The following is a 27,047-nucleotide window of genomic DNA, read 5'->3' as shown; positions in this document are numbered from 1 at the left end:
GTAGTCCAGTTACAAAACTTCCAGTTACAAAAGTGTTTTAAATGACCAAAATATTCATGATTCGGCAATTTTAAAATTTAAAAAAAATTCTACAAATAAAGAAATTAATTTTTAATGCGATTTCCCGATTTTTATACTTATACTAGGGAAAGTTTGATATTTGTCATAAAAAAATAAAATTCTAAGAAGTTTGTCTGCCGTACGACGAAAATTGACGGGATACTTAATTTCAAAATTTGCAGTTTTTTATGTTATTTTCAACTTGCCTTGAGTAATCGGTTAATAAAGTTAGAATAATTCGAGGAAATAAGTTTAAATGAAGTGTAGCAAAAACTGTGTAAATTTAATATGCCGTACAAGGAAGTCACATGGTGGCCAAATTAGATTTTTTTTTCATCCATGAGACCCCTTATTTTCATCAAATAACTAGTCCCACATAGTAATTTATTCATAAAAAGCCCGAAACGATTCCTTTATATGTTTTTCTGAACTGGCACAGTACGCTGACCATTTTTTAACACCTGTTCGATCAAATAGAAAAGTATTTTGTCTGCAAGAATGGCACATTAAGCTGTCTCTCAAATTTTGCCTAAAACGCCACTTTTATAGCAATTTAATTATATTAGAATTTTAAAGCTTATAACCTTCTGAGTCATTGAAAATAAATAAATTCAAAACTCCTTTAGCGAAAGTTTTAAACCGATATTTTACAGTAACTGTATTTTTATTTTTAACTATCCACAAAGATGTAATTTTTTTAATCCTGTAACCACTGAATTCTCTGCTCCGAAAATTAAACAATATACGGCCTTTATCTAGGTTAGTATTATGACTATTAATTTATATGAAGACAATTTTAATTTAAGTGATTTAAAAAAATATAATTCAAGTAAAACCCCTTATCCAAATGTACCATAAATAATAACCCAACCCAATCTTCCCAAAATAAATTAAGAAAATGTAATTTACATACGCTGTCTTTTCCTGGAGGCATTGAAAAATAAACTCTTCGTAAATACTTCTTTAATTGTGGTTAAACATCACACAATCAGAATAAAATATTTTTTATATCGCTTAAAATAATTACAGCATCTTGTGGGTCTTTTAATAGAGGTTATATTGGAAATTCATTAGTAATTTTACTGATGTATCTAAAGTTTCGTGGCTGCATTTAAGTCATTGAAAATATCTTTCTTAATTTTTGCAGCCCCACCATACGCTCGTCTGTCCGTTGGGGATTCCGACCCCTCGCAGTTCCCTTTACCTCCAGTTCCTTATGCCTCACACGGCTCAGAAGGTGAGTGAGCTATTTTCCTTCAAGTCTCACTCCATTTAATCTGTATCTAAATTTGCCTCGAATTTCGTCAAAACTTAAGTTAAAGTAAATGAAATGCAAACACCTATGCATAGCTTAATTTTTTTCTTTTTTGAAATAGCCAGAATTTAAATCATATAAATCTAATTTTCAAAGATGAAAAGTTTGAACCAGATAAAATATTTATGTTTGAAGCATATATCGACAGAGAAATTTGTATCATATCATAGCAATCAACAGAGATTCATACTTTTAACTTACTCTCTGGTATTGCGTACTCTGGCTTAGTGTCATACTATAAAAGTAACGACTCTGGAGGCACAATAATACGAACCTGGTTCCTACTGCCAGAAAGGGCAGCCTATGCTATTCCAGACGGTGGTGGCTCCGACTATCCGAGTGGGTTGCGTGAGAGCTAAGAACAAGGTGAGCTAGTTATTTTTGCCTTCCCCATCGTGGTCATTGCGCATCTGAGATGGAGCGAACACTCGGTGGACCGATTCAGTAATGGGGGCCAGTGAGATAGTTCTAAATCTGAATTCCAAGATTGGGGCCTCCGGGTTGTAATATAAAGGAATTAGTTGTATCCTCTCTCCGAGGTGATTTGACTGGCTTGCCCACATTCTGCCCAATATGGAAACTTCTCAGCTGGGATTCGGCCGCTTAGTTGCATCAAGTTGCAGGAAAGGCTAAATAAATTTGAGTGATAATTTTAGCTGACCTGCCGTATGTGTTGTAAATTACGCCTGTTCAAAAATGCCCACGCACTTTGAAATGTTAATCCAAATACTTCGCTCATCGCCTTCATGCTCAGACTTGAAGTGACACAACACCACAAAACAGAAACTGCGCAGTTCCTTGAATATAAGACCATTTAAGGCAGAAAAATTAAGGGCATTGTTAGCTATATGTACCATAAAGTGCAATACTTGCAGTAGGAAAATGCGGACCATATTAATACTTTTGATAGCGTACAAACTAGTACTCCTGATAGCATATAAATGTTGGTACATCAGATACGCTAAACGATATGCGGAACTTTTACGCTCAGTCGACATGCAACTGACAAGATCGGTTCTCATCTAAACAGATTAACAACGTAGAACCAAACCTTCCATTCCAAAGGCTTAAGTATTCGCTTATTCGGACGCATGTTCTGCCTTATGACATTTGGCATTTGCCATTTCAAACCTATGTTGTGGTTTATGTTGTGGCAGATATTTCAACAAACACACACAGAAGAGTATTCGTAACACAGGAGAAAAGTATCATGAAGTATGCAGAAATGCATCTTTGAACAATAATTCCCCACTTCTTTTATATCCGGAATAATTAGTAATTATTGCACATCAGATACTTTTTACGCATCGGTTTATAATAATTAGATGACGTTTGTAATTGATAATTTTCTTTTATTTCACGTATTGGCAAAGTTAGATGTGATTAATTTTCCGTTTCGATAAGTGCACTCATTTTTATCCTATAAGACATGTCCATTTTATTAAAAATCAACCTAATGTGCGCAGTTTGATATTACTTATTTCAAAATGAAAAAACATGCGTAAAAATATTTCTTACGTAATATAATTGCATTACACAGATCTATGCAGAAGTGTCAAATTAAATCGGAGATGATTAAAAAGTAATTAGGAGCCGAAGTTTTGGGATTTTTCTCTATTCAAATCTAACAGCTATCTTTATAATCTAACAGCCGTGGTATTTTGGATCAAAGGTCTTCTTTAATCAAAGGGTTTCTTTAATCTTCAGCGGGAAATTTCTTCGATAACGCTTGGATGAATTTATGGTTGAAGTTGTAAGCATTTCTTCATAAGTAAGATGGCCACTGAGAAATATATTTCTATTTAAATTTTGATAGTCTGTAAATTTGTAACGTATCTCAGTTTTTATTTGAAATTTATTAAATTTATGGAAATGATCGTAGAACCAAACCGTAGAACCATTTTTAAAATTTCCCTTTAATAGCACTAAAACACTACTAAAAGTTTCAGCGACACACCGGAAGTTCTAATTGAAAGCATTGCGTCTTCGTAATTATATGTATCAATTTAATTTTGAGAGCTTTGAAAGGCTTTCACGAAAGCCAACTCTTAGAATATTCTTTCGTACTTTTGTTACAGGATTCTGAAATGCTTAAAAGTATGTATCCTTTAGTGCTTCTGGTTTCTTGAGGACTGGCTTATGTTATTTTCATTGGTTACTTATAGACTTCTGTTTATTCTCCAAAATGAAGTATTTAAAGAACCACAGTTGATTTAATGATCAGAATCCTAATGATAATTGCATTCTTCGCAAAGAATATTCTAGTGATAATTACATTCTGGGAGGGGGCAAAACGATTCATTAACTGATTAGAACTTTGTAGAAATAATGTGGCGATTTTTTCCAGGAATTGGGTTTATTATTTCTTTGTAGGAGACTCTGTTGACTACTGTTTTCTTTAAACAAAACCCATTTATTACTTGTTAATAAAAAAAAACGCTGGAAAGATTTTATGTAAACGAAACCTATAAAAATGAAGTTTCTTTGGCTGAGACAAATTTTTTGTTGCCCATACTGTGGTTGATAGTTTTTCTCTGAATTATGATGAATAAAACATTAGCTTTCTTCGCTAGTATGGTTTCACATTCAAGATTATGATCGTCTGTTTCAATAAAATTCTTTTTCATCGATTTTCAGACTTTGAATCCAGAACAACATATATCGATTATGTAAATTCAAATTAAATATTTTGCGTAAATCCCTTTCCTTAAACAGACCGAAAACTTTTGGGTATAATAGCAATTACTGACTCTAATTATTTATAAGTTTCATCGAGAATGGCTGAAGACAGTCAAGAGAAAATTCAGTTTTCTCTCTTTTAAATATGCGTAACTGTTTTCATTATGAAATCATATTGCACTATGGGTGTGACATATTAATAAAATATTAAGTTTAATAACTAAAATATTAACTTAATGAATTATGATCTTAAAGTATGAAACGAAATTTTTTATTACCACGTTTTGCCAGATTAGCCTCTTAAATTATGTAGCCTTCATGTTATAATCCTGTTTCTGTTTTCAGATGCTAGACATATTTTTTTCAAATGAGGAATAAGTACCCTTACTGGATCAGTATTTACTTTAAGTGATAGATTCAACTACTTGCTAATGCTCGTTCAAATTAAATGTTATCCAATACTTACCCCTAATTACAAACTAGAAATAGCGGAATCTACGTCTCTATTCTTTATCCTTTTGAATAAGAAATTTTATGCAGATTATCCTGTTTCTGTTTTCAGATGCTAGACACATTTTTTTCACATGAGGAATAAGTACCCTTATTGGCTCAGTATTTACTTCAAATGGTAGATGCAACTACTTGTTAATGCTCGTTCAAATTGAATGTTATCCAATACTTACCCCTGATTGCAAACTAGAAATAACGAAATCTAAGTCTGTTCTTTGTCCTTTTGGATAAGAAATTTTATGCAGATAAATAAATCATAAAAGAAATGGTGTTAGCCTGGTTATAAAGCGAAATTATTTGACCAGAACGGTATTATTTGACCATAACGATATTATTTAGCCAGAACGATAATATTTGGCCAGAACGATATTATTTATCCAGAACGATATTATCATATAGAACAATATTATTTGACCAGACCGATACTATTTGATCAGAAAGACAATATTTGACCAGAAAGATGTAATTAGATAGAACGATATTATTTAACTAGAATGATTTTTTTTACCAGAATGATATTATTTTGAACGATATTATTTGTCCAGATCATTTGATGGGTCTTCTTTCTATTTACATACCCATTTGACTCATTAGCATGAGATCGTATATCTGCAGCAGCAGGAATAAGAAATTTGATATGTTAATATTATTGTTATAAAGGTTAAGTTAGTTAAAGTTTCTTAATTTTACTTTTATTGTTTTAACAGGCCAATATTACTCGTCTTCCCATCCCGATGCCCAGTACATGAAGAGCGACATCAGCATGGACAGCGAAGGAAGCCTTGGTGGCTTGGAAGATGTGCTCATTAGCCAAGGACAAACAGCCAACTTGAGTGATGGAGGGCATATATTCCCATCGTCTGTCAATCCCATTGACAAGCTTTACTCCATGCAGACGTCCTACTTCAGTTCGAATGAATGTGAATGCCTTGGCGCGACGAACTAGCTCGAACTCACTGCTGAAACACTTTCATGTACATATTATCGATTATGGTGGACAGCTTATCTAGAGCGAGAAAAGATTCATTGTGGACGAAGCATTTAGCGGATTGTCAGTACTCAGTGCCAAACATGTGGTGTACAATTTGGAACTCGACATTCTGAAGAATTAGATAAAAATACACTACTTTTAATTGAAGACTGATGCCATTCTCATTTTCAAAACTTTATGAAATAAAGAATCATCTTAGAGTCTGTAACTGCTATGTTAATTGAATACGTGATATATTTCCTTTCTGTTCCATTACAGCAAAGGCAGAGACAATACTTGTGCCAATTTAAAAAACGTCTGTTTTGGGTTCAACAAAAATTTCGCTAAATAAAAGTTATCTGTGTTTTGGAATAGCTTCTTCACAAATATTTCTTCCTGGCCATCCTGAATTTGTCACTTTAATTGAAAAAAAGGTGCTTTAACCCCCATTTGATTCTTACCATTAGAATCCATAATAGTCCATGCACTGAAACTTTGCTGGCACTCATGAATGGGCGTTCAAGATTTAACTAACAGTTGGATTAAATTAATCAAAATTCGGTCATGAGCCAATAGAAATTGCATAAAGCCATGGAACATAATTCATTCCAAATTCATTTCGTGTTGATTAAATGGAACATAGCATAGGTTTTCTATGGTTTTCTTCATATAAGAAGTATTTTATGAAGGCATTTGTTTTTGAGAAGACAGCGTTCGTGTGTTTAATAATGGTTAATTAACTACTTAACAGTTTCAACCACGCATTTTTTATTATTATTCATTTATTCTACCTTGTGTTTCGATTCAGAGATGGTATTAATTAAACAACTATAAAATTAGCTTTCTCTTTTCCGCCCCCCTTCATTTAGGTTTGAGAGAAACATGTGATTTTTTTCTGGATATTATATATTACATTTCCTGAAGGTTTAGAATAATTAAGCTGAATATTTTTAAGTCATTATTAAGTACAAGTGCTAGAGATTTAAGCTAAAGTAATCTGTATACTTTAAAAATAAATGATACTGGTAGTGATAGCAGTAACTGTTCAGCTAAAGAACTTAAATATTTTCGGAGCCCAAAATATAGAGATAAATTATGTCTTACCCAGAATTCAAACTACGGATCTTCAGTTGGTTAGAATGACATGCTCTCACACACACCACGAAAGCTTGTGTGTGTTAATTCTGTATCGCCTTCATGCAAAACAGGAATTTACGTATTTTCTGATGATAGAGTTAGACAGAATAATGCTATACAGATGGCTCGCACGTTTTGCGAAACTGGTGCAAAAATATCTTTCACCTGCACTTCAAAATTTCTCAATTTTACAATTTCATTCATTCAAATAAATATCAAAGTGGAAGTTCTGCGACTCTTTATGTCAGTATCTGAAAATCGCAGAAACTGCTCGGGCAACGAAAAGCTGGAACTGATCTTGTAATTTAACTGATTAGCTCTCTGCTCACTTGAAGGGCTGTTCTATTTGATGGTAGTAAAGTAAAGTAAAATTGCATGGGTAAAAATATTGACTCAGAAAGATATATTTTTTGATAAAATGTGGACACCTTTTTTGGCGATTTTCTATGTTTTTCGAAGAAATAAGTGACGTTATTTTGTGATTTGCTCTGAAGAAGAATAAGAGCTGTCCTTGAAAAATAGGATATAAATCCGTAATAGGCAGAGCACACGTACTGTTCGATATTTCTGTGTCTGCTCTTGAATAGATCGAATGTCGGATACCTGAACTAGAAAGCAAGCAAATTAATGAAGCGTTAGTTAAAACAATATACAGATAAGTCAAATAAAAGTTATTAAACAATATAGAAATCAATTTATTAAAATTTACATAAACAATAAACTAAAAATAATACTAGAACTTAGAAGCACCAGGAATCTGAGGATCAAAATGTTCGAAAATCATTGCTATTACACTCAGTCAAGAAATTCAGTAAAGAAAACAGGAATAAATGATAAATTTCATGAGACCCTTTATGTCAGTTGAGAGAAGGCGGAGATACCATCATTCTACTAAGAGCAGACTTGTACACTCTCGCGTCTCCGCATATCTAGCATTAGGATACATGAAGTAACACTGTAAGATATTGTGTCTCAGGACGTAATTATATAATTTTAAAAAAATCTGAAAGGTTTCATATTTTAAATTGGAAGGGGCGTTTTTTAAAGTTTTGTGCGTTACCTTTATTTATTAAATATCATGTTTTTTGCTCTTAAATCATAAAATTCAGTTCAATAGCAATGTCGCAAAATAATTTTTGAATGAGCATATCTTTAGAATTTCCGATACACAGTTCCACGCGCTGGAGATAAAAAGGTTTTTTTCCCCTCCCGTAGAGTGTTGCCATTGCTCGCTTTGAAATCCTTGAGTTTGTTAACCAAAAATTCGTTAAAGTCTTACAAAATATGAAACCGATAATAAAACAAATTCCAAATTTCACATTTTATCTTCCACATGCCCATATTCGTAAGAGGATTACATCATTCAAAATTCGATGTTCTATGTACCGTTGTTTTATCACAATGCGAGAAATATACATACATTTATGCAGATTTTTCATTATTCAATTTCTTCAAATATAATGCAGGATGCAAGACTCTAACATTTGGTGGCAACAGTTTGAAAAGTGAAACGGATTTTTATAGTGATTCAACGCAAAATCGCAATACGAAAACAATAGTCCTTCAGAGACAAAGCCCCTCTGGACTAATAAGTTGCATAATTATCACATAATTTCAGATTCGCAGATTACTTTGCTGCATAACATATATTTTATAATAGTACACATTAAAAATACTCCTAATAACTAATAATAAACTCATAATAAATAGGCATCGTTTCTAATATAATAATATACTTATAATAAATAGGCATCGTTCCTATTTAAAAAAAAAATCGTATAACAAGGAATTTTGCAAGCTTATCGATAATCGTGTGATTCTTGTCACTAGATGACGATGTTTTACCATTAACTTGCAGTAGGTTTGGATATTGTTGCTGGCATTTTAAGGTAATGTTCTCTGGTAAGTGGACAGATAATAAGAAAGATCTTTGGTACCAGTCTTTTTATGCTAAACATGCAAAGAATTTCTAAGTACATTAATTGAATCAAAATTATATTCACGTGTAGTTTTATATATAAGAAAAGACCCATTGGACGAGGCGTTTTGCAATGCGCCTAGAGTTTTCCTCACAAACTATATATAAGAGGTTTAACTTATTAATGCAAAAGATTTGTATCGAATGGATAGTTGTTGAATAGTTATTGTGCGCTTTTTGAATGCTTTGGACGTATCACCAGCGGCCCCAGTCGCTAAAACACTGATGGTGCAAACACTGTGAACGGGAGGATACGTTCATGTATCTGTGGTTTTCTGCATACAGATATAAACCAATTTCTTCTGGAAATTCCTCCAAGTAACCCTCTTCCACGATAGATAATCCACGCGTTGTGTGGTCTTTATCGATTAAGCAATCAATCAACTATGCTTTGCATAGAAATTAAACTTTATATAAATATATTCATTTTTATGCAATACAAGTAGGTGCCGCTTGATGCGATCACATTCGTCTACGACTGTTTCGATAGCATTGAACGACGAGAAGCAATATCCTTCAAACTAGCAATGGATTTAAACAGCTGCATGTATAAGCATGTTAATAAGTAGTTTCACAGCATTTTAATTATGAAAAGTTTGTTTATGAACTGTTCGTAACATTTTTGTAAATGATTTGACCGATGCTGTATTCCTAATCTTAATCAGAGAGAATCCCTCATTGGACTAAAATTTGCAGTTACCGAAGAAAGCAACTTTAGCTTGGCGTAGGTGTTTTCAGAGAACTGTTTTCTTTAGGAATTCTGCAGAAATTTGTTTGCTCCTAAAGAAGAGGGACCTTTGACTGATCGCCCTCAAGATCGATAGAGTTATTCAAAATCTACGCCATCATTTTCGCCTACTTTTAAATGTTTTATTAAAATCGAAACTGAATTAATTAGCGGCTTATTGTGCTATTTGGAGACATTTCTATGTCACGTGGCAATTTTTATAAAAAATTTTAACTTTTTTAGTAATTTACTTCAATTTATAAATTTATTCTATGATGTTATGATTACATTAACCAAACTGTTCATCACAATAAGCGGTGTATTTTCTAAACTTTCGTATGCAAACGGACGGAATTTAAGCAATTCGATAACAACATCCAAATGATAACATTAACAACGATCACGTTAAGCAGAGTGTACTTCATATTCTAAGACAACAAATTGTTACAGAAATATACAGCCTGGAAAGATCTATTTTATTTTTACTTTATATTCTTTTAAAACTGAGCTGTCTACCCCAGAAGCACTCAAAAGATCCAAAATCATCAGTTAAATCATGAAGGTAGAAATAAGAGGAGAGGTCCTAACTGGTTTTTCCCCGTGTACTGCACTGAAGCAATGGCACACACTTCATAGAGACCAAAACGTTCAGTGACTATCCATTAAGATCAATAGATTTTGGCATGATTGGAGGTAAACATTTTGTAATTACATTGTAAATAGTATACATATAAATGTATATATTTTCTTTTTCCATAATACTTCAGAGTAATAAGTATGTAGAAAGAAAACATTTTTAAACAAGGTTTCATTCTAAACAGAATTAAATGCTATATTTTTCCCAGAACAGTTTAATTTGAATAAAATATTTTCACAAAATTTTGTTAATTACATCAGAAAAAAATTTAAGGTAATTTTATTTTATTTGGTTAACAATAGCAAAAATTAAGATCAAAGTTTATTTAAACATCAAAATTACACATTATTTCTTTCCTATTTACAGGGCTTTTTCCTAAAATACTTTCTCAAATACAAAATGATTTTTTAGCTTTAGGCATCCTTTAAATAAAAAAACAGACTCACTTTATAATTAATGCTCTGTTCAGTTAATTTCAAATTAGAGCAGCTTTTATTTCAATAGTGAAATACATTAAATATTGCTGCTGATTTCCATGTACTTATCTTGCTATGAGTATATTTAAAAGAGATTAAAAAAGTTTTGTTGCTTTTGCTTATTTTTCAAAGAATATATTTCAGAAAATTAAAAAGACAGCTCAGTTTTAAAAGACAGTTTTTCGACAGTTTCTCTTTATAAGAAGCTTAACGGTACAATGTAATTTTAACTTGCATTATAATTTTTTCCCTCAGTCCTTTCCAAGCATTTTAGCCTCATGATTCCACATGCACATAACTGCGATTTTTTTAAACCTATATGCATACGCTTGTTTTAAAAAGAAAAGAAATAAAAAAAAATCCGGAAGCCTTTTAGAATTTATATTACGCCCGAAGGGACTTTTTTAACGTCTTGTGTGTTATTTTTATTTATTAAATATCATGTTCTTCACATTTAAACCGCATAAAACAATAATATCACCAAATATTTAAAAACAGTGTATATTTAGAATTTCCGATACACAGTCTCGCGCGCTGGAGATAAAAAGTTTTCTTTGCGTACAGTGTTGCCATTGCTCTCTTGGAAATAGTTCAGTTTGTTAGTCAAAAATTGGTTTAAGTTTATGAAATATGAAACAGATAATAAAACAAATTCGAAATTCAGGCTTTCGCGTGCCAATGTTCGGGTAGACGATTACGTTATCACAATTCTTCATTACTTAATTTCTTTAAATATAATACAGGGCGATAATATTTGGTGGCAACAATTTAAAAAATTTATTCGCCGTTTATAGTGAAATGTCGTTTGGAGACTAATAGCTCTTCTGGGCTAATGATTAAAAAAATTAACAATATTAACAATTATATGTTAATTATAAATTAATTCTTAGCTGCTAATAAATATAATATAGTGTATTATAATTATATAATAAAGAGAGCATTTCAAAAATTTTTGAGATCTACCAAAAATTATTTCGCGATTTACATTTTAAAAACCACTGGTCTGCCTTGACTGCGTTATCATAAGACCACCAAACATAGGTGACTTGCCTTTCGCATTCGATACTCGGTGAAAAAAAAGTTAGTTGAATAAATGTTTCTATGCTAACAAAATACGGCATCTCTGTTTTATTCAATTATACAAGTTTACAAATAATTTCTTTCAAATTTTCCACGTATAAGAAAAATAATTCGAATTTTTTCTACTGCAAAATTAAAATAATTATATTAATAAATGCATTCCATTTTCTGTTGTCATCAGTTTTTTAAAGGTTTTCTTCGTGATACTTTCCATGATTTATTGTAATTGGTTTCAGTAAAAACGTGTTTTTCTAATTACAAATTATTAATTCCTTCAATCGACGGTAAGTACGTTACGTAACTATGTTAAATTCGTATCAGAGGATGATAATTTCATTTCGAATGAGTATTGACTATAACCTAAATGAATCTAAAATCGTTACCTATTTAAGTCATTTATTAAATAATTAAGCACATTTAAGTACATTTTTGCCAACCGATTTGTGATAATGTTTTTCCGCTCAAAATACATAACGTACTGAGGGGAAAGTAACAGATAAACACAGAATATTGATTCGGTTTCAAACCTTTGATGGAACTTGAGGAATATGGCAGATGATTTAAAATTCAAGGATATTTTGGAACTGAAATCCTAAATTTTAACATTGGCCAGATTCATTATTTATAGTCTTTCCAAGAAGATCTTAAATTTAAAAATTAACAAAATTATTCCGGTGCTTAAAAAATCTTCTTCAACCATTTCTTACGTCTATGATTTTCATAATTCTAAACCTTCCTTTTGAACAAATGTAAAAAGCTACCGTGAATTCCTTGGTGCTACTTGTTCATCAAATAGCTTTAGGCATCTGTAACTTCATGTAAAGACAGTTATATTAAATTAACGTCATCCACAAAATGCTCTTTTTCAAAAATTATTTTACTAGAAATTGCCTGAATTATCCCTTTTTGTTGTAATTTTCGAGTAACATGCAGAGACGGGGTTATTAAACTCTACTTTAGGAATCAGTTCATTGTTACAATCTGATATTTCCGATATTTCATGGCACATAAATTAACTTTATGACAATAACTCTGTAAATGCCTGATAAACAAAACACCCATGATGGAGAAAACAAAATTTCATTTTTGGTTTTATGGTGGTAGCACCCCTGTTGATCTCGGTATTTGCATCCGTTTTAACAGTAGATTAAAAATACTTTTAAGAACTGCGTTTATTGCTTTTCAGTCACTTCATCAGTAAAATGGCCCTTTACTTCATCGGCCCTTTACTGACATCATCTGATGTCAGTAAAGGGCCGTTCTCACTGGGGTTTATCTGAGCTAACGGAGTCCGTTCTATGAGTCGACTAGCTCCGGTATGCCTGCAGTTAATATTTTTCAACTTGCTGCTCTATGGGAAAAAAACTGGTTTTAAAGATGGGTCTGCTACATCAGTTGTCTCCGTTAGCTCAGATTTCCCAGTTGGAACGGCCCTTTAAAGAGAGATTAAATATCTAACGCTTTCTTGAATGGTATTCAACTTGAGACACTGGCAACTCATTACTTTTAAATAGCTAAATTTATAGAGTAAAATTGAAAGATAAAAACATTTTACATTTTGCCGAATGGCAACAGTCTGACACGCTAGAGATAAAAATGTTTTATTTTGAACAGTTTGGCCACTTTTTGCTTTCCAGTCTCAGAGCTTGTTAATCAAAAATTCGTTACATTTTTACAAAATATATAATAAATAAGAAAAAAAATCGGAATTCAAAATTCGAGCTTCAAAGTGTCCATGTTCATGTGTATTAAAATTCAGTGGCTCTAGGTGCTGTCGTTTTTCAATAACGCTAGGAACATACATAATATATACAGATTCTTATTGTTTGATTTTTTTAATAACATTTGGTGGAAAAAATTTGAAAAATGATTCGGATGCGAAAGTTATACAGACAAAAAGTCGGTTTGAAGACAATCAGTATCTCTGCAGATAGCCAGTTTGATGTTTTCTTGTTTATTTATTGTGTAAACATAAAAAGTGATAAAACTACACTGTAGCATCACAGCATTTATTCACTGCAAGCAACCGTTTAAAATATATGTCGGAATTTTTTCGCGGATAATTCAGGAATTAAATAAACATGAGAAAATTTTATTAGATATGAGACATAAGAATATGTGATTACTTAATGTTTTAGGGTTATTCCTTGGATTTTGCTTGGTCTCAATGCTTTTACGATTATATCTGTGTTTATCATCATACACTAGTATGAAAAACTACAGCAAAGTTCCTGATTTTGGCCTTACGCAAAATGTCAATTGGAAGACATGAAATTCATACTACATACACATTGTACAGAAGCACACTGTAGTACTTAAAGAATGAGGAAAATATAGTAGAAAAAATAAAGGAATAGGATGCACAGAGTAAGTAATGGATGGAAAAAGATTTTGTTGACAGAATGCCGTTGATTAAAAAAACTGTCTGGCCAAGAGGAGAATAATAAACCGAAGAACCTTTGTAAAGTAATAAACTAAAAGCCCTTTGTACCTCTCCTAACCGCAATGGTTGCGTTGCACTGTCTGTCGATAATCAGCACCAGATTATGTAACAGTTCTTGAGGTAAGAGTTCAGTTTCTTAAAAAAGTACCTATTTCAGCTGTCTCGTCTTCTCCGGAGGGTAAGATCTTGCCGCCAGGGGTCTCCCTTAATATCGGATATATGTTTAATGAGATTTAAATCAGGGAAGTACTCTGGCCACTACATTCTGTGGATATCTTCGCTTTTCAAGCGCTTTTAGGAGCTCTCCAATAGCTTGAGTCCTGTGTGACCGTGCATTATCATCCATATAAAAGCAAAGTTCGAACCAATAGCACCCCATAAAAAGGGGAGGATATGTTCGTCACAGCACCGGTGATAGAGATTCATTTATCATGGGTGACGAATACGTAGAGGAGCACAGTTCGTCACCTATGGTAAATGAACTTCTATCAAAATTGTAGAGCTTCGTCCTTCCGTTCATCATAATGCCTCTCCATACAAGTAGGCCAGGGCCACCTCAACGGTCTCTTTCTCTGATATTATTAGGATGAAAGTGTGTCCTCTGTCATATCAACTGATCCCGAGAATCGGTTGTCAGACTGAAATGACTCTCATCGGTAAAAAGGACTTGATTCCATTAATGAAGTGTTCTCTACACTACTGCAAATGGTGCCACCAATGAGTTCAATGGTATACAACATTTAGAACGGCTGGTGAATAGGCCTTCTTTATGAAGTCGTCTGGAAACAGTGAACTGAGACACTTCTAGCCGGTTGCCGTGCACATTTGCTGAGAAATATTGCGCGCTGTCTGTTTTCGAACTCTTTTCGTTTGCAGGTCAATGTATCGATCATCAATCACCGTTGCTTTCCTTGCCTGACCACTACCAATTTTCTTAGAGCTGTATCTGTCGTTTCGATGGCTTAGTAAGCTTGTGAAACAATGCTTTTATCAGGTCCAAACTCTTGGGTGACAGCCATCAATCTACGCCGACATTAAGCTTACCCGTCATTCTACCATCTGTAAAGGTATCCTGACGTTTTATTGTAGCTGTACTACAGGTGTAATTTCAATTTTACTTGTAGTAGAATGCCTAGAAATGCTTTCTTCCTTTCTTCTCTTTAAGTCCTTTCTTCTCCTAGGGTTTTGCCCTGACACGTCCTCTAATGTCGTGGTGCTGACATTCTCTTTCTACTGAGCTGGCTTCTCACCGTCCTTCTCGCCAAAAGCCCTTACGAACAATTTCATGGTTGTATTATAAGGTATTTTTCCCTTCTTCCAGCATGCCTTCGTAGTGTAACGGTAGCACACTCGACGTGTATTCGGCAGGTCGATGTTCGAGTCCCGGTGAGGGCACTGCTCATTTTTCATATCTCTTGCTTCAAAAAAAAAAAAAAAAAAACTTAATGTCTCTACAGCATGTTAAAAAATGAATCTGTTATTAAAATTTTGGCCGTTAATATATTTAAGATGTAGTACGAATGTTTCATAAGATGCTTAAGTTTACAATGAAGAAAAATGTAAAGTGTGTATCTGCCTATGATTAATTTATTTATTCTTTACAAATTAAATGTTTTTCAATTATTCTAAATTCTTGTATAAATAAGTAATTGAATACCTTGCCCACGTTTTTTGTGAAAGATGTAACTGATCAGTGATCCAGGATACCGTATTTACTCATGCATTTTCCCCTTCGCACATTTTCCCTTTAGCTAACCCATCACAGCGAAGCAAACACAAACTGACATTCAATGCACGATTTTGCTGAGTCAGTTGCACATTCACCTTCTCTAATTATTTATGGATGATTTGTGGCTTAAGCAGTAATATGGACAAAAGTAAGAACGGGCGAGATTCAGTTATTTGGAAGTAGAAATGAAAGTATCATATTAGATATTGTAATGTTCATAATACCGTGTATTCTTATTGGAATGTAGCTTTCTTTTAAAGAAATAATATTGTTATAATTACCTGTAGTTTATCCAGGGCTATTTTTTCATTTGTTATGTTCTTACTGTAATCGCATCCTTCTGAAATTAAATTATTTATATAATATTCTCAATTTTCGGACTGTAAAATCAGTAAAAAAATGGGGTTAAATGCACGAAGAAATACGATATTATTCTTTAAGAAATAAAATTTTCAAATTAGAACTTTTATTCAAATTCGCCTTTACTTGGCATTAGTTTTAATAATAAAGGGATTTAATAGTTTTAAATGAGGCAAGTGGGTTTTCATTACAAGTAAAACGTTTCCGGTTCATTTTTGCTCTTGATAAAAATTGATCGGCGTCCTGTGAAATTGATGAAGATTCTTTTAAGTTAAATTTTATTATCCTTAAACACAAATAATTTGATTTGAGACTAAATTCCAAGTGATGTTTACTAATTTTCCGAACTTAACTTTCTTTACAATGTACATAATTTTGTACCAATTCCTCTTGAAATGCCCTCTGGCAGAAACACCTCTTTCAGGGCAGACACCTTAATTGTTTTATCTGAGCTTATTAGCTTTGCCTTCTGAAACAGAACTTAAATTACGAACAGCGCTTGTTGACTTGCCTATAATAAAGGAGCCATTTTAAGGACTTCTATGTGATAAATGTTACTGAAAAATTAATAAAAATCTGACTCTTGTTTTACATTTTAAAATGTAATATTCATTATTAATAATTTTAAGTTCAATGTAGAAAAGTAAAAAAGGTTATAAAAAGCGTCACAATAATTAAATTCAATAAGACACAAATAAATTCTTCCGGCTGGTACTAAGACTTCACTTAAAAGCAAGAATTTCATTCTTTGTCAGTAATATATTTTAAATAAGTCAGCCTTCGGTTTCAAACATATAAATTAAACCAGAATGGCAGTGATTAAGCAAATGTTACAGAGTATAAATTACAAATGCCTGCCGACTTTCACCTTAAAAAATTCAGGAATTCTTCAGTAAGGATTTCCTTTGTTTGTAACTTGGATAATTATTTATTTCACAACTATAGAAAACGAGTCTCATTATCCCATCTTACATGGAAATTAAATCCTACCTACGTGCATACTTTGCTTTATGCTCTTGTCAAAGTAGAAAACTGAAATTATTCCCGAATAAATTTATTCCATAGAAATTAAATGCAAACAACTGATAAACATTTTGTTGCTTTCTTACATCTTTGCATTCCAGAAGGATTTAAATTTCGACCTTCCCGCTACGAAAATATTTCAGCTGTCATTCGAGAGCTGCGAATTTACAACCATTTATCGGGACTTCATATCTAACTAATACGTAATTCAGAAATTAATCTGTTTAAATTACTGCCAGTAAAAAAAAATCAACTAATATGTAAAGAACTAAACATTTAATGCGGTTTTGTGCTTTAGCATAAGACCTTCATTTTCTTCTTTATCTAAATCGAACCCAAAGGACTGTTCAGAATCCCGATTTCGTTTTAAAAGAAATCTAATAAAAATTCTAATAAAATGATATAATAAAAATATCTAATAAAAGATCTAATAAAAATTCCGTTTTCAAACATGAATCGCAATTCTGATTTTTGCAGCTTTATTTGCATTTTCAATATTTATATTTATTAGAACTTTTTAATATTTACATTAAATTTTGAACAATGTAAAATGGCTTCCAAAATCGGTGACGACATTATTTAGAAATTTTTAGTCCAAAGGGGTTTTGTTTTCGTTTTTCGATTTTGCGTTGGTTAGCTATAAATGTCCGCTTCCCTTTTCAAACTGTTGCCACCATATGTTAGAGTCCTGCATTATATTTGAAGAAATTAAATAATGAAAAATCTGCATAAATGTATGCATATTTCTTGCAATGTGATAAAACAACGGTATATAGAGCCATCGAATTTTGAATGACGTAATCCTACTGAGAATATGGGCATGTGGAAGCCCAAATTTGAAATTTGGATTCGAAATTTGATTTCATATTTTGTGAAATTTTAACAAATTTTTGATTAAGAAACTCGAGGATTTCAAAGCAAGCAATGGCAACGTTGTACAGAAAAAACTTTTTTATCTCCAGTGCGCGAGACTCTGTATCAGAAATTGTAAAGACAGCCTCGATTTAAAACTATTTTGCGATATTGCTCTTGAACTTAATTTTATGGTTTAAGTGCAAAGAACATGATATTTAATAAATAAAGATAACAGACAAAATGTTAAAAAAACGCCTCTTTGGATGTAATTGAAAATCTGAAACCTTTCCGATTGTTTAGTATTTTTTTAAATTATATTTTTTGCCTAATTTGATCTTCAGATTACACAAGAATTACAGATATATGGACTAATTAGAATAATCCTTCTGGGCACTCGAAAATTTCAAGTAGATTTATTTTCTTTCTCTATAGACGATACATGTATTTATTTAGGTGGTAATCAGGAAATAATATTTTACTCATGGGCAAGCCCGCCATATGAGGGAGCTGCGTCCAAGGCAAAATTTTTAAGTTCTATATACTATACCCAAAAAATAAAATGTATAAAAAAATTTCAATATGAATGAATCAGATCAGTCTTTCCAAGCAACAACCAATTCTTAAATAATTTTTATGTCGTTAAACCAAGAAACAAAACTTTTGACACTTTAGGTTAGTACGAATACATATGACTTCCTGATTTAAATTTAATGTAATATCATTTTTTTTCACTAACAATAAAAGAATTAACCTGGCAATAACATATCGTGTCAGTTATCCCAACCTGAAACAAAAAAAAAAAAAAAAAAAAAAAGTTGCCAACAGCAGCTATTAACGAAACATGTTCGGCATACAATGACGTCACATGAAATGGCGTACCTTTTCAACTTCAGAAGATGACCTTTTCAGATTTTAAATTACGTACAAAGGGGCATTTTTAAACGTTTTGTGTGTTACCTTTATTTATTAAATATCAGGTTCTACGTACTCAAACTATAAAATTCAGTTCAACAGCAATATCGCAAATTAATTTTAAAAATAGAATTTCCGGTACAGAGTCTCGCGCGCTGGAGGTAAAGATTTTTTTTCGTATAGTGTTGCCATTGCTCGCTTTGAAATCGCTTAGTTTTTTAATCACAAATTCGTTGAAGTGTTACACAATCTGAAATCGATAATAAAACAAATTTCAAATTCAAATTAGGGCTCCCACATGCCCATATTCTATGGAAGATTACGTTATTCACATTTTGATGGCTCTAGGTACTGTTCTTTTATCACAAATTGTTGTTTTATCAATCTTTAAGGTAACACACAAAACGTTGTTTTATCACTCATGCGAGAAACATATGTACTACATTTATGCAAATTCTTCATTATTTAATTTCTTTAAATACAAGACAGGGCGATAATACATAGTGGCAATGATTTGAAAAAAAATGATACAGCCTTTTTAAAGTTTTCGACACAAAATGCCAAATCGAAATAAATAGTCCTTCAGGGCAAATTGTCCCTTTGGACCAAAACCCGGATAATGGCGTTTATGGAGACAGTATATATATATATATATATATATATGTTGTATGATCTTAGTAATGCGTTGCTTAAGAGTAAAAAAAAACTTTATTACCACTTTTTCAGACGTCCAAATAGCAGTAAGTTTGCAGTTTATAATTTTTTATTTTGACAACATTTTATGTTTATTATTAAAATTTTAATTTATTATTATAATTTATTATTAAAATATTTCAGTTGTCACAAGAGGCATTCAAGTTCTAATCTTCCTTAATCTTTTTAGCCAGAATGATCAGAAAAATAAAATTTTAGCGCTATGATCATATTGGAGTAAAATAAACTTGGAGGCCCAATTTCTTTTATCAGAAAAATTTTCGAAGTTTTCCGATGAACATTTCCATTGTAAATTCTGCCGTCTGATGATTTCTTGCATTTTGTTTCTTTAATCTTATTTTCAGATTAAACTACAGCAAACTCGAGTTTTCCTGCTCAACGAGGTAAAGAAAAAAAACATACTCGATAGAACCGCCTCAGTTCACATCGGGTGAGCTATAAAGATTGAATACCCTACGCAGTACCGACTGCTGTTACCGACTCAATCCGAACGTATCAGTTTATGCCCATTTAAAAACACTTAAATGACACAGTTCAAAATCAATAACTGTAGATCATAGAGAAAAATGCTCCTCATCCCTTCCCCTCCAATTTCACTCTCAATAGGGGGACTTTCCCAGATCCCACAGTTTCTTATTACTAGCTCACTTTCTGGTCAAAAAGGGGTCACCTCTCTCATTTTATTCCTGAAATGCTGGGTACATATTTTTTCATGCTTAGAATTCTTCATATGTGTCCAGTTTTTAAAAGACGTAGGCTTTTTCTTTATATAGTTCAGAGAATAAAAATAACATAAACACATATTACAGAAGTGGATTAAATTTACTTTATGATCAAATGATAAGTTTAAACAACAAAAGACTGTAGATAAATTAAATGCCACCAACACGGTATAATAGTTAGTAACGCTGACTACCGTATCGATGAGCATATGTTCGAATCCAAGAGAAAGTGTGGATGGTACGTGTATGAATGTATAGTGTCTGTGGAGCATGGAAGCACTCAAAACATACGGCAGGCAAAAGTCCTCGCGAATGGATTGTGACAATGGAAGAGGAGTGGGAGACCCTTAGACTCAGTCCTTCAAAATTGGGACGGAACTGGGCAAAGTCGAACTGTAACGTGTTCACACGTATACCTTCCGTACTGTTACCCTTCGTTCACACTGTGGTTTTAAAATTATAAGAGGGCTAAGCCAGGCTTCCTTGCTAGGCAAAAAGGCCTTGCTACGTCTGAAAAACTGGTTTAAGGATTTTGCCTAAATGGTCTAAATTTTCAGCTTTATGCCATTTGATATAACAGCCCATCAATCACAGCGAAACACATTGGTCGAACATTTCGCTGAATCAGTTATACATTTACGTATGTGCAACTTTCCCTTCCCTAATTGGTTTATTTGAGGGGCAGGAAAGGGCAATTAACCTTTTCAACAAAAATCTTGTTTTATTTACTATATCAGGTATTTTAATGAAATTTTTTGCGACAATTACACATATTTTGTCCAATAGGTGGGAAAAAATTTGACCACTTCTGGTGGTTAGTGTCAGCGACCACCGCTCACAGAACACATCTCTACAAATCAGTCTCTATGGTACTCACGGAAACAGTTTTTCTTTTTCATGCAGAGTGCAACTTTGCATGTGCTGCATTCCCATACTGTTCTTACAGGCTTTTTCTTGGTGATGCAGACTGCACATCCTCGTGATGTTGTCTTCGATGGCTGATGCTTGTTTTCTTGAAAACGAATTGTTGCATCAAGTACCGACTTATGCTTCTTGATTACCATCTAGTGAGCTACAAGGGAACTTCAAAAACGGTCAGTAGTGAAAACCACTCACACGAGTGATTAGGACGTTCAATAGAAAAGGTGGTAAGCACTGCTCTTCAAAGAGTTTAAAGCTTAAACCCTGTTAAACAGGTGTGAATGACTGTATGATTTTTTTGTACCTTATGACAAAAAATCATACAGTTTTTGTGCCTTTTTTTTGTGCCAAAAACCTTATGACCACAAAACATTCGCTAGAATTTTCTTTCGTATAAGGCGCTCAGTGCTGCTAAAATGCAGTCTTGTGCTCCCTGCCACGATAAAACTCATGAGCTTGATCTAATTAGGTCAGACAAGTTAAGATTAGTCTCAAAAACAACAATAGAGAAATTATATAAATAATACTGTAGTCTTAAATTTTGCATCCAGTCTAAAGTATCACGACTTAAATTAATAAACAATTTATAAAATATGTATCTGTATGAATAAAGGTAATTTTACTTGTTGATGGGTTCTTAAGTGATTGAATTCACATAGAACCGATGGCATCTTGCCGAAATTTATTTTTACAGAAACACTTAAGAGTTCCGGAATTTTTCATACAAAAGTACTCGCACAGCTGTTCTCAGTTTGACAGAGCACAATCAGTAGTTACCACTTCAGACTGCTAAGAACGTCGAACACAACGGAAGACAAAGTGCAACTAAAAGCGAAGCTCGCACGGAGATTTCTCAATGCTTAAAAATTGATACCTTCTCCCGTCTTATATTATAACTGAACAGAGATCGAACCAAAATGTTCCCAAAAAGTCGCCAAGACCATTGCCAGCTTGGTGCTATATTGCCAGTTTGGCGAGGTAACTCCAAGATAGTTTTTTTACTTCAATGTTAAATGGATTTAACCCTGTAACCCTATTTTTCCTGCGATGCCCTTCATGTTATTTTATACAAGAGATACTTGCAATTTACATATATAATTTTACTAAAATTAATGATACATATAAAAAATTTGTAACAGTAATTTAATTTCAGCAAGCAGCATTAAAGTTGCTAACAAGCAACAAATGTCTATTGGTCTTAATAATCAGTTACATATTCAAGACATACAGCTAAATAAAAAAAGATCAGTATGATTAATAAGCCACACGTACCCCTTTTTTCCTTTTTTTTTAATCTCCATAAAAATTATTTAATATATTTCTTGCTAAAGCGCCCTTTCTTATGCCCTAATATACTACCTTCCTTTTTATGCTTTAAAATTATTTTCTGTTGCTTTATCATTTAAATATAGATATAACAGATTTTCAGCTATAAATAGATTCCCACGAATATACTTGTCGTTCGTGAAAGAAATAATACTTGTACTACCTGTTTCAATGCAAGAACACTCAGAGCTAGATAAACAAACACACCTTTTCTGAGCATTCACACAAAACTCCTGTATGTTTTTCCATTGGTCTCATATATGTTCCTGAACAAGAATTTGAAAAACTCATTTATAACTTTTTCCAAGTGAATAAAACAAATGAAATAGTTTTGCATTCTAAACAAGCAGTTATTGTGTCTACGTTCTGTGGAATAAATGATCCATTTCAGTATTTCAGGTGCATTATTTAGTGCCTCCCTCCAACACCTAAATATTGAAGTGCATTTGCGGTGGCAATAGTCGTACTCTGAGATTTATGTAAGGCGATCAGTGATGAGTTATCTCGTAACTGGTAAGCAAACTCAGTTTTTCAACAAGTATTCTCGTAGACGACAGTGAACGTGTTAAAAAGCGATGCGCCGATGCGCTTTTATACAGAAGAGTTTCGTGAAGTTATTTCTCGGTTTCAACACTTTCAAAGCAATTAGATAAGTCCGGCAAAATTGTTCAGTTTTTCTGAACAATAATGTCAAATTCTCAGACTTTTAGAACTCATTGTTTAATTTTCTTATGTACTTGTGCTGAAACTCCTCACATTTAAGCATGCAGCTAATGCTCGTCTAATTTTTTTAAAGCAGCATTTAGAACTTTATCAATGCTCCTTATAAAACGTAAGCAAGTAAACTAAACTACATATTGATGAACACTCCATATTTAATGCAGTGTTTGTCAAACAAAGTAGCTTCATGCGTATCGCCTTAACTACAGCAGCTAATATAATGAGACTTTAAAATTTGTGCTGGTCAGCAAATTATTATCATGTACGTAGTAGTTCTTTTGTCTTTAAATCGATAAAATCTGTAAATCGCAAATATTCTATTCTAGATTCGTACTATTCTAGAAAGTTCTTCAGTTCTAGAAAGTAGTACTGTTCTAGAAAGTTCTACTGTTCTAAAGTGATGTATAACGGTTTTAATAAGAATTGATACTCGCTTTGTCATCGGTTATGTCTTTTGTTTTCTTTTTTCACGTAAAATCACCAAACGCTTTAGCCAAATTCTTCAACGTTTTCGAAACATTCGCGAAAAACTGATAAAAAGAGCATTTAAATTTTTCTTTAAAGTTATGCACCGTTATAGGACATTCTAAACTGTTCTAAAGAATAAACTAACAAGGCGTCATCCAACAATTTTAGTAAGAACTGATAGCGAGAAGGCAACTACAGCGACGTGAACTTAAAGTGGGTGATGTGATCGCAAAACTGAAACTGTGAAGAAAACTTAATATTCATTTCTTGTAAAAAAAAGAATTATAAATCCATTGCTTATGCAACGCAATAAGACGTTGTGCACCGTTAATAAGGCATGGAAGTAATACGGCAATAACGGTTTCGGGAACCCAGGATGAGTGATGTAAGCGCACCGTTCTAATATAAAAGCCCTGAGTGTGAACTCCGCAGAGTAGATTTTCTAAATCTTATGTAGACTTTCCCCTTGGCTTGATGGTCAAGTATGCAAACTTTCATCAAGATCGTGTTAAAACTACAGATCTGTATGTATCGCGTATACTTACATGCACACACACGCACACAAACAAAGAGTTACTTTTCTACTTTTCTTTATAGTTATCGAGGATTTTAATGAATCCAGCTAGTGTAATTTCACGGGCCCAAGTACTAATTAATAATAGAAAGAACTGATAGCACGTACGCGGCTACATAAACGTCAAATTTAAATGAGTGACATGATTTCAAAACTGAAACTGCGTAGAAATATTAATATTTATTTTTTGCAAAAAACAGTCATACATTCCTTGCTTAGTATGTATGACTTTCACTAACAGCGGGAATGCGACAACAGCGACGTGAACCTAAGATGAGTGACGTGTATGCAAAATATTTGTTGGGAACACAACATTCTAATGTAAGCGATGCCCGAAATAAAATAGCAGATTTGAATGAATTACACAGGGGACAGGTGACGGAGGACGGGGACGCCTGGTGTTTAACAGAGGTAAACAGGCATATGTCCCGCGCCCTCCCCTATCTACCGGAAGTTTATTGAGATCTTAAAAGAATTATTACATTGCCATACAGGGGCAGATGAGAGATACATTGGCTATTTATATGAATGAATTACACAGAAAGACTGATCAAAATTGAGTGAAAATATGCTTGCTTTATGTCTCTGGCGTGACTCCATGAATATGACAGACACAAGGAAGATAGCCGAAGTGATGCATCAATCTTTCATTCATTTCACTATCACAGTGGATAGATGCAGATATAATTTGTATTTTGAACACATTTAAAAATATTAATAACTGTTCGATTTGGTGACACATTCAACGATGACAAAAACGGGCAATGACTGTACTGTCACACCTGTCTTCGGTAGCCAAATTCTCGACGTCTTTAGCTCGATGGCGGAACTTCCAATCTCTCTCACAGAAGAGACACAACGTAGAACATTCTGCTGTTCTGCGAAGTACCTCGGATAAGTCTGATTGCTATCTAGGGTTACGAAATACTGTCTACAGTTCGTTAAACTGGCTAGCTGTTTGTTTATTTGTTTGACGGAATGGGAAAAAACACACAAGAGATATCTGCCTAAGGGTGGTCTAATTTTCTAGATGGCCTTCTGAGAGAAACTATCTCACATTTAACTTACATATGGGAAAACCAAGAAAACCACTTACGCAACCAGCTTGTGCGTTAGGGATTTGATCTTGACTATCAGTGTTTAGTCAATATCTAAAGAGAGGCTTTTCGTCTCGCCGTATATTTAAAGTGCCCCATCCCGCGCACACACTATACATTTACAAACATACATGACTTCTTGGAGATTCAATCCCGAGCATTTCGGTACGGCAATGAGCGTCGCTAACCAGTATTCCGATTCGGCGTCTCTTCCAAATCATAGTATTTAATAATAAGAACCGTGATAAAAAAATCCTTTAATATATTTGACACAGAGATATTAAAAAATTTGAGTGGCAAAATGGAGCAGTTACTAAGAACTAATTTAAATCTCTATAACTACATCTTTTAAAACCATATTTAATACATTTTCTATTAACTAGAAAGTGTTACGAAAAAAAGCACATTTTGCTAAGGCAGGAATAACTGGTGCGAAAACGCGTTATTACAGTGAAATGGAAAAAATGTCATTTCCAAATGTTGCTTAGATAAGATATATGCATATACTCGTATATAGAGAGAGAATACTATGTAAATTTTTTAAAGTTCTAGGAAGTACTTTTTTCATTGTTTCTTTTCTGTACTAGTTACATGTTATTTTTTTCATTTCGTGTTACTTACTGGGTTTTCTTATATGCCTTCTGTCAAAGTAAGTCTTGGAATTTAATCCCTCTTTTAGTGACAAAATGTCACAAATCGAGGACGTATGGTTAAATTAGAGAATAGGAGAAAATATATTAATTAAAATTAATTAAAAAAATTTATAAGAATAAAATAGCTTTAATAGAGGTTGTTTGCACAATTTTTCAAAGCTGAATTATTTGCCAGTTCATTATTTTGAAATAATATATTATTTTTTAATTAAATATTGCATGCTTTGAAATTTGCGCATATTACGCATATAAACAAATTTCGCATCGAAGGCTGAGTTTTATTTCCATTTTTTCCTTTTTTTTCCCGTAAGGAAAAATGTTATCGAAAAGTATTGTAAAAAATATAGAATTGTTTCTAAACGCATAATACAATAGGCACCGTTTGCCCTGCCAATTTACGAAATCATGGAATAACGAATATACGAAATCATGGAAACGAAACCATATACGAAATCATGGAAAATGAATAGTCTTATCGTAATCAGAAAGTCGGTAATGTTACAAAAATATCATTGGATGAATTTACTCTGAAGTAATATCGCTAAATAAAAGATAAAATCGACAATTAAGGTCGAAATAGAGCACAATTCGCCACATGGTACAGGTATGAACTCTAAGTAAGAGATGAAATCGTCAAGCATCTTTTGATTTAAGGTAAGGTTAAAGATTTGGAACAGCCTCTCAATAAATATTATAAAAAACTATTAAGCATACCAAATTGTTAATAAATTAAAAGAAGAATGAAGCATTAAAAACGTCACCAACATCCCCCCTCCCAATGGCGGGCACTAGCCATTATAGTCGTTGATGATCTATTAAGGCCAGTGTTTACTTCCATGACTCTCGAATTAATTTACACCTTTTCGTTGCCTTGCGCTGGCAACACGCTTTGGATTTGTCGTCGATAGAATTCGGTCGCTAGAATGTAGCTGACCCATAACTCTTCTAATTCTTATTTTAA

At 32.9% G+C, this 27,047-nt stretch overlaps 1 protein-coding gene across 4 annotated transcripts in view; it reads left to right on the top strand.

Annotated features, from left to right (window-relative positions):
* LOC118185358 (LIM/homeobox protein LMX-1.2-like) overlaps positions 1–5,965 on the top strand; it is a 262,041-nt gene extending 256,076 nt beyond the window's left edge. For 3 of the 4 annotated variants that reach the window (XM_085806712.1, XM_085806713.1, XM_085806711.1), the window contains exons 8-9: positions 1,208–1,297; positions 5,272–5,965. In XM_085806712.1, coding sequence (XP_085662838.1) covers positions 1,208–1,297; positions 5,272–5,510 — 329 coding nt within the window. In that variant the 3' untranslated portion in view covers positions 5,511–5,965. The remainder of the gene's footprint in view (positions 1–1,207; positions 1,298–5,271) is intronic. The other variant, XM_085806714.1, reaches the window with a different exon arrangement.
* Positions 5,966–27,047: the final 21,082 nt, after the last annotated feature.

Source organism: Stegodyphus dumicola, chromosome 12 (genome assembly GCF_044657685.1).
Source record: "Stegodyphus dumicola isolate Sdum_Otavi_A_Nest chromosome 12, ASM4465768v1".
NCBI lineage: Eukaryota > Metazoa > Arthropoda > Arachnida > Araneae > Eresidae > Stegodyphus > Stegodyphus dumicola.
Note: the sequence above shows the minus strand (reverse complement) of the source record. Positions and strands in the feature narration are given on the sequence as shown.